This window comes from Haliotis asinina, chromosome 14 (assembly GCF_037392515.1).
Source record: "Haliotis asinina isolate JCU_RB_2024 chromosome 14, JCU_Hal_asi_v2, whole genome shotgun sequence".
In the NCBI taxonomy this organism is placed as follows: Eukaryota; Metazoa; Mollusca; class Gastropoda; order Lepetellida; family Haliotidae; genus Haliotis; species Haliotis asinina.
In genome coordinates, this window is record NC_090293.1 from 49,840,269 (window position 1) to 49,857,743 (window position 17,475).

Below are 17,475 nucleotides of genomic sequence, written 5' to 3' on the forward strand. Positions count from 1 at the left end.
AAACACAGTATCTGTCCACCAAAGTATATTGGATGACATATTAAAAGATATTGCTAGCAATTGTACAGAGTCAATAAACATTAAGACTCACAAATGATCATCTTCATGTGATGTTTTTTTTAATTTCGAAAATTCCCATTCCAATATTAAGAATATGTTAACTTACTTGCAGCACATATAACCTTAGATAAAAAACTATTTCCACTGCTTCTATTGCAACGTTTAACAAAAGACATATGCTATATTTAATTTTTTATTCAGACGTTTACCCACTCAAAAATTCACCTACACCGCACTTTGCAATATTGGCTTGCACCAGTGCAAGTAACAAAACACTAATAAGCCCTGATGCCTAAAGCAGCTACTTTGGTCTGACACTATTTCTAGCTATTCACTAGAAAACTAAAGTGAAATAACATTAAAATATTATGCCTACTTGATAAGAATCAAGGATGACTTCACCTTCACCATCGTGGGTAATAACTCAGTTATACACTTGGATGTAACTAGATTATTCTGATAATTAGGTACACAAATAAAACTAGAAATGTACCAAGACAATATCTAAGTCTTATTTATAAAGTTAATGAGTTTAAAATACGCCTCGGTCCAAGCTGAGTAATGCTATCACTTTACATGTCACTCTCCAGTTATTGGAGGAAATAAAGATTCATTCATAATGTATTTGTACAGATTACAATTCAAAAACTAAAGAACTGGAATTTTACTTATTCTGAATTCAATACTGTCAATGACTGCAATCAATCTTCAGGCAGTTAAATTAAGAATTGTGTAAAGAACTTGAGAATTTGTCTTAAAATCAACTCCACCAGTGGAATGATATACAGAAACCTACAAAGACTGAACAGTCAAAAGTGACATTAACAGACACTTGATATAAACCCCCAAACAGAATAGTGAGTATCGAACAAGAGTATACTTATACAAAATAATGGTCCCAATAAACAAAAATGCTGCTGATTGCTCAATTCAACAATAGTAAACAGAAATGATGAATAAGATCAAGAGTTATCTGCCCTTCAACAAGTGTATAATGAACTTGAAACACCATACCTTCAAAACATAGCACCATTAAAATATTTCACCTTCACATGTGAAAAACACTGTAAAGAAATATACAACAAGAATATACTGACGCAAGTCTACATATTATGTAAGAGCGGCAAATACGTTCATTGAGACATGGTAATATTTCACACAATATAGTACGCCTGTCCCACTGTCTTACTAACATCACTGTATGTAAACTTCAGACGAAACCCAATCAATGACAGTTATAAGCACTGACAGATCATGGCTCAAGGACTTTGGGATTTGAAACAGAGGCTACTGTTAGTAAAGTAAGTAACTCTGCAGACTGGTAGCTTCTGTTTACCAACATTCTTATTGTCCACTTGATTCATAAAAATATCAAGGAATACAGGAAAAGTATATTGAACATTTTTTTTTTTAAAAACACACTTTCTCATGTATCTCCGCTGTCCTAGTAACAGTGCTGAAAAAATGTGTGTAGTTCCCAGTTCCCAAAGAACACAGGTGCAAAAGTGGTCAAAATAGACATATTTTTGAGCATATGCAGGAAAGATAATATATGGACAACAAATGACAGGTGAGTTCCATAGGGATGTAGTTTACACTGATGATTTCTTGTTGTTCCAAAAGTTAAAACATTCAAGGAGTATGTCAGAATTATCATGAATAGGGGAGCTGTGTTTATAATCCTTTGAAAATGCAAAAAAGTCAAAACCAAGAAATAAAATACCACTGGCTGAAGACAGAAACAAGACGATCATGGGATTGTGGCATGACTAGGTAAACTGAGGCCGAAAAGACCAAGCAGGTCAACTCTTCTGACAAGCTGATGACTGTCTGAGTATAGTTTTGCTCCATTTCTAGCAAAATCACAGCTGGCAACACCAGAAATGGGTTTTACACATTGTACCCATGTGGGGAATTGAACCCAGGTCTTTGGCATGACGAACTAAGACTTTAACCATTAGGCTACCCCAACCTTCTTGGCAAGCCGGTCTGTAGGATGAATCCACACCCTGGTTCATCCAGATAAAACTCAACAACAGAAACACATAAACTTGGGCCCATGACCTGACAAGTGAACACTCGAACCACTTGACTAACAAGTGGTCCATATACGACTCATGCGTTGATTGTTAGTACAACTACATTCAATGTTTTCCCTACATCCCTTTCAGACTAATATTTAAAGTCATTGTCTTATTTTCACAACATACTCACTTACATTACAAAGGGTTTTGATTAAAAAATAAACATCATTTGCGAAATATCTCTTAACATCATCGTCAGTACATGTTTAATGCAAAATAGATTTGCTTTGTTATGATACTTGACGACCCGTGAAGGTCCCGGGGTGGAATACACCTTCAGCAACCCATGCTTGCCACAAAAGGTGACTATGCTTGTCGTAAGAGGCGACTAACGGGATCGATTGGTCAGGCTCGCTGACTTGGTTGACACATGTCATCGGTTCCCAACTGCGCAGATCGATGCTCATGTTGTTGATCACTGGATTGTCTGGTCCGGACTCTATTATTTACAGGATACTGCCATACAGCCTGAATATTGCTGAGTGCAGCGTAAAACTAAACTCACTCACCCACTCACTATGATACTTGACACAGGCTTCAGGCTAACGTTGCAGATTTCAGTCAGTTTTCATGATTATTTTCAGTATATTTTACGAAAGAAGAGAGGTTTATGTGTTACATCAGAGATAACGAGAGTATTTCCAGATAAAATTACATGAATATCAACTGAATTTTCCAACACATTCTCCATAGTGCAATAGTCATAGGGAGGCAAATTTCACTTATATCATGAAAGTTAATCATAGGAAGCTTCAGACCATTATGAGTGAGTGAGTGAGTTCAGTTTTACACCACTTTTAGCAATATTCCAGCAATATCACGGCAGCATGGGTACACCAGAAAATGGGCTTCACACATTGTACCCATGTGAGGAATCGAACCCGGGTCTTCGGCTCGACGTGCGAACGCTTTAACCACTAGGCTACCTCACCGCCCCAGACCATTATGAGTTGAAGAGAAGACAACAACAAACTTTTGTATACACAACCATAGTTGAAGATTCAGTGATGTTGGAAAGGATAAGTTTAAAAAATGGGATCATGTTTACAAAATGTGTTGAAGGATTTCAAATAGGACTGGATGTTAAACATACCCCTGAACATTGAAAACATGTCCCATTATGCTGCCAACCTTGCCAATTAGCTCACTACCATGATTGCTTAAAAATACATGTAAAATTAAAGAATGTATACTCATTTGCCTCTATAACCTGCAATTTCATCTGCATCAGCACAGAATTTCACTCTCCTTATCTGATAAATGGCTTTAGTATCAGGGCATTTGCGTCCTATTCAAAACAAGGCTATTGTCGTGAATGTTTCCGGGGTTTTATCTGAGCAGCATGAAAACAAAAATTACCCTTGATGACTGAGGATGTCTCTACCTCAAAGTTTACAAGAATTTTAATAAACAAAGATATCAATCTCTACAAGAGCTGATCAGATTAACTGATAACTGTACATTGCTGTTTATGTTAATTTTGTTGTACATTCAAGGTAATTGATTTGAAAATTATATTTTTGTTGGTAGTAATTTTACAAATACAACAAAATAGAAGCAAAATCTATTAAACTACCATGGCAATAAAATATTCACTGAAGAAAAAATATTAACATCTATGACAAACTCGTAGCATTTATCATGCATGTTATTCTTCTATGAGACCAAACCAATTTGTTTGTTTGTTTTACAGTCACATAACATCCTACTTGCAAGTCTTGATGACATTAGCCAGTGTCCCGAGTGTCAGTGGTATACCTAGCTCTGGCAGGGAGTGTCATTTACTAAAGACATTGTCTGCAAAGCTTTTTCCTAGAAGGCATGGTGTCATCTGTCTCTCATGTGGAAGCCTGTTCTGATGATAAATGTTTTGTCTTGATGTTTCAAGAAATAATCTAAAAAACAAAAACACATGATTTTTTGTAATATAGCTGCCTGCATCTTGCCTTTTGACCAAAACAATATGTAAAACAAAAAAACAAACAGGTCTGACCTTACAACACATATTTCACCATTCACCACATGCAAGGCCACTTAGTTTAGATACGTCTATAGATCCAGTCCCTAGGCTCTGTACGCAACACCATCAAGCAACTTCCATGTGAAGTTATTACCTCAGTTACAAATTGTATTAGTAAAGAGAATATTAGCCAAAAAAAGAATAAATCTTTCTCAGGGAATTCAATGGATGGTCAACCTGTCCTTAAGTGAAAAAAATCCTAGAATGGCAGAATCCATTCCAAAATGTTCTGAGAGGCATGAATAAAAAGTGGAAAGTTACTGTTGATGTTAGGCACCTGAGAAATACCTTACCTTTTCTCTGTCTAATCTTTTGATTATTACAAGGCAAATATTGAGAAGCAAAACATGTTTGACATGTGGGCAGTATACACTTTAAAATATTGGCAATAACTTAATATGCACTGATATATCCTTGCATACCTTATTTTCAAACGGTTAGGATGTCAATGCTGACATTGATCACCACGAACTGTAAACTTGAGTGCGCAACATCAGAATTTAGTTATTTTCTTACTGAAGTGCCATCTTTGATAACAACTAGGCATGACATCCACTACTGGATTCAGTGACATCACCTGTTCAAGAATAAACAGGTGTAGTTTGGCTTATCATTCTCAAAATTTTATTTGGCATTAAAATTTAGAAAGTAATTGGAAGCATGAAACACGTTTACAAAATATGTTTACTAAATTTACACCATGCTACTCTTCCTTATCATAAAGATATCAATGCCCAAATTTTGAATGGTGACAGACCATTCTGATTGGTCAGTGGCATGACACATGAATCCAAGGCAGGAGACACCAGAAACGGGTTTCACACACTGTATCCTGGGGGGGAATTGAACTTGGGTCTTCAGCATGACAGGTTAACGCTATTACCACTAACCTTTCTCCATCTACTGTGAGATAGAACCTGTAAACTAAATAATTAACTTACAACACAATGTTTGATGTAAAATTTCCCTCCACATCACAATTCCATAACAAGATTGCACAGATTAATTTCTTATCCAAAACACATTCAACATCGGTCTTCACCATGAAGGCCATAATCTCAACTTTGAGTCAATAAGACTAAGCTGCAATGCCCCAACACACTGATTCAGACTGGTGGAACTGCCATAAGAATTACACAGTATCCTTGTTCAGGGCTGTGATAACTTGGTTATCAGCCCTTACTGAGAATTATTCACCATTAGAACAGGTAGCAGTTGAGAACATTTACAACGAGACCTGATCCGAACACAGACATGACAAATGTGAATCCCTCTGGCTGACCGATTAGGTTCCGTATCCAAGTGATCGCCTCCCTGACATAATTCTTCGTGGTCATTTTGGGTGGAGGCTGTAAAACAGAGAAATGATTGTTACCTGTGTGTGTGGGCGAGTGGACAGTTGAGGGAGCGAATGAGCAAGTTTTAAGCTGCTGTTAGTTTTACGCTGATTTTACTGGTAAACACATACAAGATGATCCACGACCTGACAAACGACCCCAATTTGCATACTTGGGAACGCCCCATAGAACGATCCACTTGAAACAAGAAGGAGATTTTTCATTTTCCTCGTGCGTTTCATGAATTGTTATAGCACACTCGATTTGGGAACAGGTACAATCCCAACGAATTGCCTCTCAAGCAAGGAATTGAATCAACACAAAATACTGAGCAAATATGTTTGGGACCACCGATCAATTTCACGAAGCAAATGACATTTTCCTGTTTTTTTTTTAAACAAAATTGTTGAATATCTAAATTGCTTGTCAATGCCCCAATCATCTATTTGTCTTCGTCTTAACTAAAGGTTAGTATGTAATATCAGTATCTTATGCCTGAAATTGCAGTCTTATCATTCGAAGGAATATGCGGTGTTGATTTCATGTCACGGTTAGCATGTATTGCACGTGCATAATCGTCAAGCTACGTGTAGCAGCCAAGTGTACTCGCCCAATTTGTTGTGCCACCTCTCTTGTCACAAATGCATTTAGTGCGCAGGATCATCTAATATGTGTCTAGCTGTAGTAATATTCCAGCTATATCACAGTTGGGGATACCAGAAATGGGCTTCACACATGGTACCCATGTAGGGAATCGAACCTGGGTCTTAGGCGTGACGAGCAAATGATTTAACCACAAGGGTACCCCATCGCCTCCAGAAGTACATTATAAGATAATGAAATATTTTGCTAATGAGTTGATATGGTTGTTAAAAATAAGGGCAGAATGCTCATTATAGTTTAGAATACCTTAATCCATGAACTTCTACCCCAGATTATGTCAAACAGGTTCAGTTAAAATCTTCCTGCAGTGGTCTGCTGTATATTTCAAAATGTATCATTCCTTTACTATGTTTTCACTCATTCGTTCCATAAATTAAGTATTCTTCTTTCACTCCCACAATCCTTAACTCACTCCCTTTAGTAATTAATCCTCCATTCCACTGAAAATGTAAAACATTCATCCTTCCATTTATAACCTAAAAAATCTTTCATTCCTTCACTAATGAAAACCATCTTTTCATCCTTTCAACAATTAAAGAGTTCAAACTCCAATCCACCAACAAATCAGCCTTCCACACATCAGCACTTCTTTCTTTAGTCCTCTTCTATCTGTAGTCATTCTTCCAATGCACCCTTAACCATTTTTTTGGCACTGTCATATTTGTACCTTTCATTTGTGTAAATACAGTATCGTCTTTGAAGAGTTTAGTTATTACAGTTTAGGTAATTTTATTTGATTTTCTAAGATACTTCGGCGAAAGATCAAAGGCGTCGACAATACTTTATCAGAGGATAATGTGCACTTTCTGCATTACGTCACAATGTGTTGACGTCACTGTGCCATTCCAGTCTGCCCCCTCGTAATTGAACGTTTTTTGCATTACGTCACAGTGTAACCAGTTGCCATTGCCATGTACAGCCTCCCACCGTAAACTGCTTCATCACACCCCATTTCTTGGTTTGCAGTTGCATCAAACAGCAAACATGACTGGTGGAAACATTCCGTTTATGTTTTCCAAAAATGAAGTACAATATATAGAGTTGAACCACTCAGTGTCAGATCTGTTAATATACGGAAGAAAGAATAAGGGGACTGGATGGTACTCTTTCCATAATTATCATCAGTAACTGTGATGTGCATTGTTCCAGATTAGTATAGATGTCATGTAAGTGTATTGTTGATATATTATGAGTGACTAATGACTATATCTGCAGTAGGGGTGAAAAGTTATACCATGATACTAGTAGAAAGTTGGTGTTTTGTCTTTATTTTCGTATACCTATATGCAATCCAGAAATTCAGTATTTTCAGTTTTCATACTGTCACTTTATTATGACAGCTTTGTTCATTCAAATAACAGATTATGGTTATTATTTTATATTACTATATATCATATATACTATATTATTATATATTACTAAACAATGTATGGTTCTCTTCTTCTTCTTCTCTTATGATTGTATATATTGAAGTACCACCCTTTACCCTGCTACATTTTTACCACCCACCCTTTACCCTGCTACATTTCTACCCACCCACCCTTTACCCTGCTACATTTTTACCCCCCCCCTTTACCCTGCTACATTTTTACCCCCCACCCATTAAACTGCTCTATTTTTACCATCACGCCCCTTTACCCTGCTACATTTTTACCACCCACCTTTTACCATGCTACATTTTTACCACCCACCCTTTAAACTGCTATATTTTTACCACCCCGCTTTACCCTGCTACATTTTTATCCACCAACCCTTTACCCTGCTACATTTCTACCCACCCACCATTACCCTGCTACATTTTTACCACCCACCCTTTACCCTGCTATATTTTTACCACCCCGGTTTACCCTGCTACATTTTTATCCACCAACCCTTTACCCTGCTACATTTCTACCCACCAACCATTACCCTGCTACATTTTTACCCCCACCCCTCCTTTACCCTGCTACATTTTTACCACCCACCCTTTACCCTGCTACATTTTTACCACCCCCCTTTACCATGCTACATTTTTACCCACCTACCTATTAAACTGCTCAATCTTTACCACCATGCCCCTTTACCCTGCTACATTTTTACCAGCACCCCCCCCCTTTACCCTGCTACATTTTTACCACCCACCCTTTGCCCTGCTACATTTTTACCAGCACCACCCTTTGCCCTGCTACATTTTTACCACCCCCCTTTACCATGCTACATTTTTGCCCACCTACCTATTAAACTGCTCAATTTTTACCACCATGCCCCTTTACCCTGCTACATTTTTACCAGCACCCCCTCTTTACCCTGCTACATTTTTACCACCCACCCTTTGCGCTGCTACATTTTTACCAGCACCACCCTTTTCCCTGCTACATTTTTACCACCCACCCTTTACCCTGCTATATTTTTACCACCCACCCCTACCATTCTTCCTACATTCATGATCATCTTCTAGTCTACCTCGTGTTATCATCCCGGCTTGCCTATAATGGTCATCTTTTTTTCCCTTTCCAAGAACGTATCACTTGGTTACACTATGTGATTAGTGATGTGTATCGTAAATTCCCAGGATTTGATTTGTAAATCCTTGGGATGTGTATTGTAATCCTTGGGATGTGTATTGTAAATCCTTGGGATGTGTATTGTAAATCCTTGGGATGTGTATTGTAATCCTTGGGATGTGTATTGTAATCCTTGGGATGTGTATTGTAAATCCTTGGGATGTGTATTGTAAATCCTTGGGATGTGTATTGTAATCCTTGGGATGTGTATTGTAAATCCTTGGGATGTGTATTGTAAATCCTTGGGATGTATATTGTAATCCTTGGGATGTGTATTGTAATCCTTGGGATGTGTATTGTAAATCCTTGGGATGTGTATTGTAAATCCTTTATTGTAATCCTTGGGATGTGTATTGTAATCCTTGGGATGTGTATTGTAAATCCTTGGGATGTGTATTGTAATCCTTGGGATGTGTATTGTAATCCTTGGGATGGGATGTGTATTGTAAATCCTTGGGATGTGTATTGTAATCCTTGGGATGTGTATTGTAAATCCTTGGGATGTGTATTGTAATCCTTGGGATGTGTATTGTAAATCCTTGGGATGTGTATTGTAAATCCTTGAGATGTGTATTGTTAATCCTTGGGATGTGTATTGTAATCCTTGGGATGTGTATTGTAAATCCTTGGGATGTGTATTGTAAATCCTTGGGATGTGTATTGTAATCCTTGGGATGTGATATGTAAATACCCAGAATGTGACTTTGATAACTTATAAACCAGGGTTTTGAAATAACCTTGTCCTGCTATCACCTGATCGTAAAATATCACAATACTGGAAACTTCCAATATATTGCTGCAACACCTGACTTCGAACCTGCAAACCTTTGCTCTCTAGCTTGGTGGTTTTATTCACTAGGCTAGGAAGGATTGCTGTGAAGAATGAGATTGTTCGTCAGTATGAACCGTGTGTTCCTCACAAGACAGGTACTGCTGACAGGGAACGTGCAAAATGTGGAATGCACAAGCTTTTCATGAAAATCAGACAGGTTATTGGCCATGTGATGTCAACACACTCGTTATACCGTGTACTACATGGAGATCTATAAATAGGCACTGTTGCCTAGTAACAACGATTGTTATATATTACTTGAAAAGATATTTTACACAAACACCGTTGATAAGTCGGAGAAACTACTCCTAATCGGGTTTACAAGAGGCTGAGAACCATGAGAGTAGGGACATCCCTACTCAGAGGGTTCACAACCTCTTGTAAACCCTTAGTCCTTGTTTCTCCTACACATTTCCCACCCTCAGACACCATTGCCATCCCTCCACCATTCCAGGTCATCTTCTAGTCTACCTTGGCATATTTCCCACCCTCAACCCTCAGACACCATTGCCATATCTCCACCATTCCAGATCATCTTCTAGTCTACCTTGGCATATTTCCCACCCTCAAACCTCAGACACCATTGCCATCCCTCCACCATTCCAGATCATCTTCTAGTCTACCTTGGCATATTTCCCACCCTCAACCCTCAGACACTATTGCCATCCCTCCACCATTCCAGATCATCTTCTAGTCTACCTTGGCATATTTCCCACCCTCAACCCTCAGACACCATTGCCATCCCTCCACCATACCAGATCATCTTCTAGTCTACCTTGGCATATTTCCCCTCCTCAACCTTCAGACACTATTGCCATCCCTCCACCATACCAGATCATCTTCTAGTCTACCTTGGCATATTCCCACCCTCAAACCACCCTCCATCTTACCTCTAAGATTCCACTCTGTTTCACATACTTCTTCAGGTACTGGTCCTCTGCATGCATCACCGGTAAATATTCAGCCTTCTTTTTCCTCAACCACCAGTTCCTAGCTGAATATCTGAATAAAAATTTATGGTTTCAAGTCAGTGGTCTGTCAGAACGTACAGCAAACTGTACAACAGCAACTTGTAGTATTGTAAACAGTCTTTTGAAACAGATTTCTTTTCAACTACCTCTCTAGTACTTTTCCAGTAAGTCCCAGATAAGTTAAGAATCAACAACATTACAGTTTCCTGTCAACTATTTGTCATGTATAGAATCAGTAATTCAGTTTCCTTTCAACTACCTGCGATGAAATGAATAAATAATAGTTTCCCATCAGCTAATTGTCATATACCTGCCACATATAGAATCGATAATAGTTTTTTGTCAACTAGGAATTAAAATTCATAATAGTAATAACAGTTTACTGTCAACTGTGCTTGTCATAAACTGTTGTACCTGTCATTTTTCTTGCTGCTTGAGGTGTAGTAGTAGTGATACAGTGTGGCACGAATGTACTTTGGAGGTTTGCCGGGGAAGGGATTGCGTTTCAGCAGCTGAAGGACTTCTTTCTGGTTGTTGAGCAGGCGGTAGACGAGGTTCACGAACCAGGCGTTGCGCTGGTAGTTGCCAAGGGCAGCGAACCACATCTGCCAGTCCAGCCTAGGTTGATGAGGGGCTGGAAAAAATAGCATTTACTTGGTTAAGGACACACAAAAAAGCTGGGTGCAATTTGTTTTCAGTCTTTTTTCAAAGAATTGTCCAGGATGATTGTGGAAACGGTCAGATTAGGTGCAGTAAATGTTTGGAGCTGTCGGTAGTGTTATATTTTTTGTATGTCTGTTCTTGTTGCACATGGCAACTAACTATATCACATGGTCAAGTAGCACTATAATTTTTGTTTACCTGTTCTTGATGTCAGAAGGGGTAACTAACTAGATCACATGTACAAGCAGCACTATATTTTTATATATGTCTGTTATACCTGAGAAGATCTGGGTTAGAATTGGTCCTCAGAAATTATGCTTGTTGCAAAAGGTGATTAACTGGATCAGATGGTTGAGTAGTGTATTTGTATGTTTATTAGCCATGCGAAGATCTGGGTTAGAATAAGTCCACAGTAACTACGACTGCCGTAAGAGGAGATAGGATCAAGTGGTCATGATCAGACTTGATGCTCATGATGTCAACCACAGGATTGTCCAGATTGGATTATTTACAGACTGCCATCATATACTGAAGGTATGTTGTTGAAAGCGATGTTAAACAACAGACAATAGATGTCTCTTATGATTCTGTCTCCTTTTCTTACAAACAACAGTCAAGAATACATCTGACAAGAAACCTGACATGTGGGTTCTATCACATGTCAACACCCCAATCATCTGGCTATACAGTAACTGTTACAGTTGTAGGTCTCTTTCACGATATCTCTATCCTTTACTATCAACATATTCTTTGTTTCTGTGCAAGGAAAAACTGTAATGGATGTAAACAGCTTTCCTGGTTGAAACCATGGAGAGATTCTTCATCATTTTAATACACACTCACCTACAACCGGGGGACGGAGCGAGATATCGCCTGGTTTATATAGAAATTCGTACTCCTTCCAAGTGCCATCCTTTGTGTTGCTTCCTTCAATGATAACTTCAGGTCGACCTCCAACCCCAGTCATCCTGCAGAATACACACAGCTGATCACAAATTATTCAATTATTAGCAATAACCTGAAAATATATATATGACTGAAAAAAAAATTGGTCGAGAATTAACAAAAACTTAAAAAACATTTGATTAAGTCTTGGTGTAGACAGCAAATATGGATCACAGTTTTGTTAGTTTGGGATTCAATTATTTACACAAAGTTTTATGCATCGCAAAAATATGCATCCAATATGCACAATTTTACAGACTGAATGCTGAGACATTTTCACTATAAAATTCCTGACAAGAAATATATAGTTTCGAATTTTAAGTAACCATTAATCCTGTAATCGCTAGAGGTACCGTGGACCTCCAACTATTTGCTGGTCAAAGTAAACCCCTGTTTACAAACCGCCATCATACATCTGGAATATTGTTATGGTGACATAAAAAGACAAACACTCACTCAAACACAGCCACTCGTTCCTACCTTCTGAAGAGCCCGTAAGAGTTGGTGACCTGGAAGGCCTCCAGTCTGTCGTGCCACTGTCTGACGGCCGGCCACAAGGACCTGTGGGACTTGCCTTCAATAACTGTATGGGGCACCTGCAAGCATACACTGAGGGTGTGGCTGTTCTGTATCAGCATGTTTCCCTACTCCTCAAAGGAAGATAAGTCACCTTGAATATGTGCTAGAAAGTCCACACATGCAGGGGTGGAAATAACCCACTGCCTGACCTCCCAATCCAGTGTTTTTTTCTGCCGGACAAGCAAATTTCTAAGTGACACTGTACCAGTGTCCAGCTGACTTTCCAATGTTACTTATGTTTCTTATTAAAACAAAATCAACAAGACATTTGGCTAGTGTAGTGGAAAAATTATCAGGACAAGTGATTATACATGTGCAAGTGTACCGGAGTACTGTAGGAATTTTAATGTTATTTCCACCCTTGACATGGATACAAATTGTTTACTTCTTCACAAGGTGATTAGTGTAATGACAAATATTGAAAACCAAACTCACTGTGTTCTTTCATCTGATTGAAAAGTGGAACATATAACTTTATGGATGACAGCTTCTAATTTATTGCATAGAGTCACCTTTTGATGTAGGTTATAACATCATAATCAAGCTAACGAGATGCAAGAAATACAAAGAAATCCATAGAGTTGTGTGTTTCATTTCTGAGTCATCAACTTCCAGAATGCCGATGAAACAATTTAATCTGAGGGGTTGAAAAACATGATCGACTGGTTTTCGATTCCTGGAAATTTGCATTGGATTTGCTGCATATCGACATCAGTACATATGTACTGAAAAAAAATGCAGATGACTTTTAACTTCAACCTGGCTCGTCCACCATTGCACCAGACGTTGAAGATCTAACATCCACAATATAACTGTAACGTAACTTGAAAGAATAACTATTGGTGGTACTGATAGTCACTGCATCAATAGTTATCTAAAGTGAACACATACACTACTACAAGTTATGGACAAGTACAAATGCCCTACCAAGCTGATGGCAAACAAGCCCGCTGCTACAGCTCCAAACAGGACACACTGAATGGTGGCGATGTTTTTCCTGAAAAATCCTTTCTCTTCTACAGAAGATCTGAAATAATTGAATAATTTTTTAAAATATGCCAAAATAATCAATTGCATGTTCCTAGAGGCAATAACTGGATTGTCTGGTCGAGACCACTAAATTCCCCAATAGTCCACACACAGCCGGAAACGTGCAAAAAAAACCCAAGCAAAACAAAGTTTGCTTTGTACCCAGAATCCCCTCAGGGATGTTCTCTACTATGATCTAACAGAGTATCAATGTCCTGTGTGAGAAGTCACCTTACCTTAGTATAGACAGGAATATTTCAAAAGCTAAGGAAATAGCTCCAACATATATGGTGTATGGCATCACCCACTCCAGCCAGCGATTTAGGTCCGAGGACTTGAAAGCTGAAACAAGAATATCCTTACATAATCTTTGACATTGATCACATTGGTGAAGCTTGGACCCAGGTTTGATCCTGACAAACATCAGGGCAATGATTAGAACCCACAATCATACCTTTGATACCAGATACCACATTGCTCAGCAACTGTACCCCCACCCAATCTGATAGACCTTAAGATCACATACGACATGACTTACTCAACTTGGACTGTATGGAGTAGTCAGGCTGAACCTTTAGGTCGAAGAGGATGTATGTGTAGTAGCCGATGTAGCCGTACACAAGCACAGGCACAATGACGTTGGACACAAACCCTAGACTGCTCCATACAAAGGATTTACGGCGACGTACAGCTGAAACAAGATGTAAATCATTTTATGGTTTACTTAGGTACAGAAAAATATTCCTCATCTTATCACTTTATCATAAGGTAAGCTGAAATATGGTTTAGTGAGTGAGTTTAGGTTTACGCCACACTCAGCAATATTCTAGCTATATGGCAGCGTTCTGTAAATAATCGAGTCACTAAAAATCCAGTGACTAACAACATGAGCATCGATCTGCGCAATTGGGAACATGTCAACCAAGTCAGGGAGCCTGACCACCCGGCCCCGCTAGTCGTCTCTTACAACAAGCATTGGTTACTGAAGGTCAATATTCTAATCTGGACATTAATGGGTCATGTGATGAAAACGAGTATGTGATCTGGGTATCTGCTTTGTATAGTGTTTCAGTCAAGTTTCAGACATAGATCTTAGAATAGAAAGTTCCAGCGTTCCATCCAACTGTACATATCCTTTGCTGGTTCACTGATGTAAGTTCAGAAATGGACATAGATGCCATACTTTTTCGTCTGCCGAGGACGTGGTCGTCGAGGAGGGAGATGCACAGGACAATTGTGAGGAGATTAAAGAAGTTGTAGTTGCCAGTCAGGATGATCAATACTTGTAGCAGCACCTGAAACAGAATGTGTCAGACACCATGTAAGCCATCAAATAAGGTGGATGAATAAGGTTCACTCACTACATATGATGGACATCAATGAGATACACGCCACACTCAGCAATATTCCAGCTATATGGCGGCGGTCTGTAAATAATCAAGTCTAGACCAGACAATCCAGTGATCAATAACATGAGCATTGATCTGCACAAATGGAAACCGATGACATGTGTCAACCAAATCAGCAAGCGTGACTACCCAATCCCGATAGTTGCCTCTTTTGACAAGCATAATCACCTTTTATGGCAAGTATGGGTTGCTGAAGGCATATTCTACCCCGAGACCTTCACGGGTCAAGGAATGTTGAACCAATCGTTAATATTAGCACTAAGGTACATTCTCAACATATGATGAAAACGAATAAGGTACACTCACATTATATGATGGACATTAATGAGATAGACACTCAACATATGATGAAAATCAGTCAGGTGGTAGTCAGGTGGCCATGTAATGATGCTGAGCCAAAGATGGACTGACCAAATCAGTCAGGTGGTAGTCAAGTGGCCATGTAATGAGTCAGGTGGTAGTCAAGTGGCCGTGTAATGATGCTGAGCCGAAGATGGACTGACCAAATCAGTCAGGTGGTAGTCAGGTGGCCGTGTAATGATGCTGAGCCGAAGATGGACTGACCAAATCAGTCAGGTGGTAGTCAGGTGGCCATGTAATGATGCTGAGCCGAAGATGGACTGACCAAATCAGTCAGGTGGTAGTCAAGTGGCCATGTAATAAGTCAGATGGTAGTCAGGTGGCCGTGTAATGATGCTGAGCCGAAGATGGACTGACCAAATCAGTCAGGAGGTAGTCAAGTGGCCATGTAATAAGTCAGGTGGTAGTCATGTGGCCATGTAATGATGCTGAGCCGAAGATGGACTGACCAAATCAGTCAGGTGGTAGTCAGGTGGCCGTGTAATGATGCTGAGCCGAAGATGGACTGACCAAATCAGTCAGATGGTAGTCAGGTGGCCATGTAATGATGCTGAGCCGAAGATGGACTGACCAAATCAGTCAGGTGGTAGTCAGGTGGCCATGTAATAAGTCAGATGGTAGTCAGGTGGCCATGTAATGATGCTGAGCCAAAGATGGACTGACCAAATCAGTCAGGTGGTAGTCAGGTGGCCATGTAATAAGTCAGATGGTAGTCAGGTGGCCATGTAATGATGCTGAGCCGAAGATGGACTGACCAAATCAGTCAGGTGGTAGTCAAGTGGCCATGTAATGATGCTGAGCCGAAGATGGACTGACCAAATCAGTCAGGTGGTAGTCAGGTGGCCATGTAATGATGCTGAGCCGAAGATGGACTGACCAAATCAGTCAGGTGGTAGTCAGGTGGCCATGTAATGATGCTGAGCCGAAGATGGACTGACCAAATCAGTCAGGAGGTAGTCAGGTGGCCATGTAATAAGTCAGATGGTAGTCAGGTGGCCATGTAATGATGCTGAGCCGAAGATGGACTGACCAAATCAGTCAGGTGGTAGTCAGGTGGCCATGTAATGATGCTGAGCCAAAGATGGACTGACCAAATCAGTCAGATGGTAGTCATGTGGCCATGTAAAGATGCTGAGCCGAAGATGGACTGACCAAATCAGTCAGATGGTAGTCAAGTGGCCATGTAATGATGCTGAGCCGAAGATGGACTGACCAAATCAGTCAGGTGGTAGTCAGGTGGCCATGTAATAAGTCAGATGGTAGTCAGGTGGCCATGTAATGATGCTGAGCCAAAGATGGACTGACCAAATCAGTCAGGTGGTAGTCAGGTGGCCATGTAATAAGTCAGATGGTAGTCAGGTGGCCATGTAATGATGCTGAGCCGAAGATGGACTGACCAAATCAGTCAGGTGGTAGTCATGTGGCCGTGTAATGATGCTGAGCCGAAGATGGACTGACCAAATCAGTCAGGAGGTAGTCAGGTGGCCATGTAATAAGTCAGATGGTAGTCAGGTGGCCATGTAATGATGCTGAGCCGAAGATGGACTGACCAAATCAGTCAGGAGGTAGTCAAGTGGCCATGTAATGAGTCAGGTGGTAGTCAGGTGGCCATGTATTGATGCTGAGCCGAAGATGGACTGACCAAATCAGTCAGGTGGTCATGTAATGATGCTGAGCCGAAGATGGACTGACCAAATCAGTCAGGTGGTAGTCAGGTGGCTGTGTAATGATGCTGAGCCGAAGATGGACTGACCAAATCAGTCAGGTGGTAGTCAGGTGGCTGTGTAATGATGCTGAGCCGAAGATGGACTGACCAAATCAGTCAGATGGTAGTCATGTGGCCATGTAATGATGCTGAGCCGAAGATGGACTGACCAAATCAGTCAGGTGGTAGTCAAGTGGCCATGTAATGATGCTGAGCCGAAGATGGACTGACAAAATCCTTTGAGTTTGAGTTTGAGTTCTGATGTTCCAGACAAT

At 39.9% G+C, this 17,475-nt stretch overlaps 1 protein-coding gene across 1 annotated transcript in view; it reads right to left on the reverse strand.

Annotated features, from left to right (window-relative positions):
* Nucleotides 1-3,661: 3,661 nt before the first annotated feature.
* LOC137262296 (lipase maturation factor 2-like) overlaps nucleotides 3,662-17,475 on the reverse strand; it is a 37,060-nt gene continuing 23,246 nt past the window's right edge. Inside the window, exons 8-16 of the mRNA XM_067800113.1 lie at nucleotides 14,910-15,021; nucleotides 14,265-14,417; nucleotides 13,963-14,068; nucleotides 13,625-13,724; nucleotides 12,599-12,714; nucleotides 12,017-12,141; nucleotides 10,925-11,144; nucleotides 10,430-10,541; nucleotides 3,662-5,513 (exon numbers count right to left, since the gene is read on the reverse strand). Of these exons, the coding sequence (XP_067656214.1) occupies nucleotides 5,364-5,513; nucleotides 10,430-10,541; nucleotides 10,925-11,144; nucleotides 12,017-12,141; nucleotides 12,599-12,714; nucleotides 13,625-13,724; nucleotides 13,963-14,068; nucleotides 14,265-14,417; nucleotides 14,910-15,021 (1,194 nt within the window). The 3' untranslated portion in view covers nucleotides 3,662-5,363. The remainder of the gene's footprint in view (nucleotides 5,514-10,429; nucleotides 10,542-10,924; nucleotides 11,145-12,016; nucleotides 12,142-12,598; nucleotides 12,715-13,624; nucleotides 13,725-13,962; nucleotides 14,069-14,264; nucleotides 14,418-14,909; nucleotides 15,022-17,475) is intronic.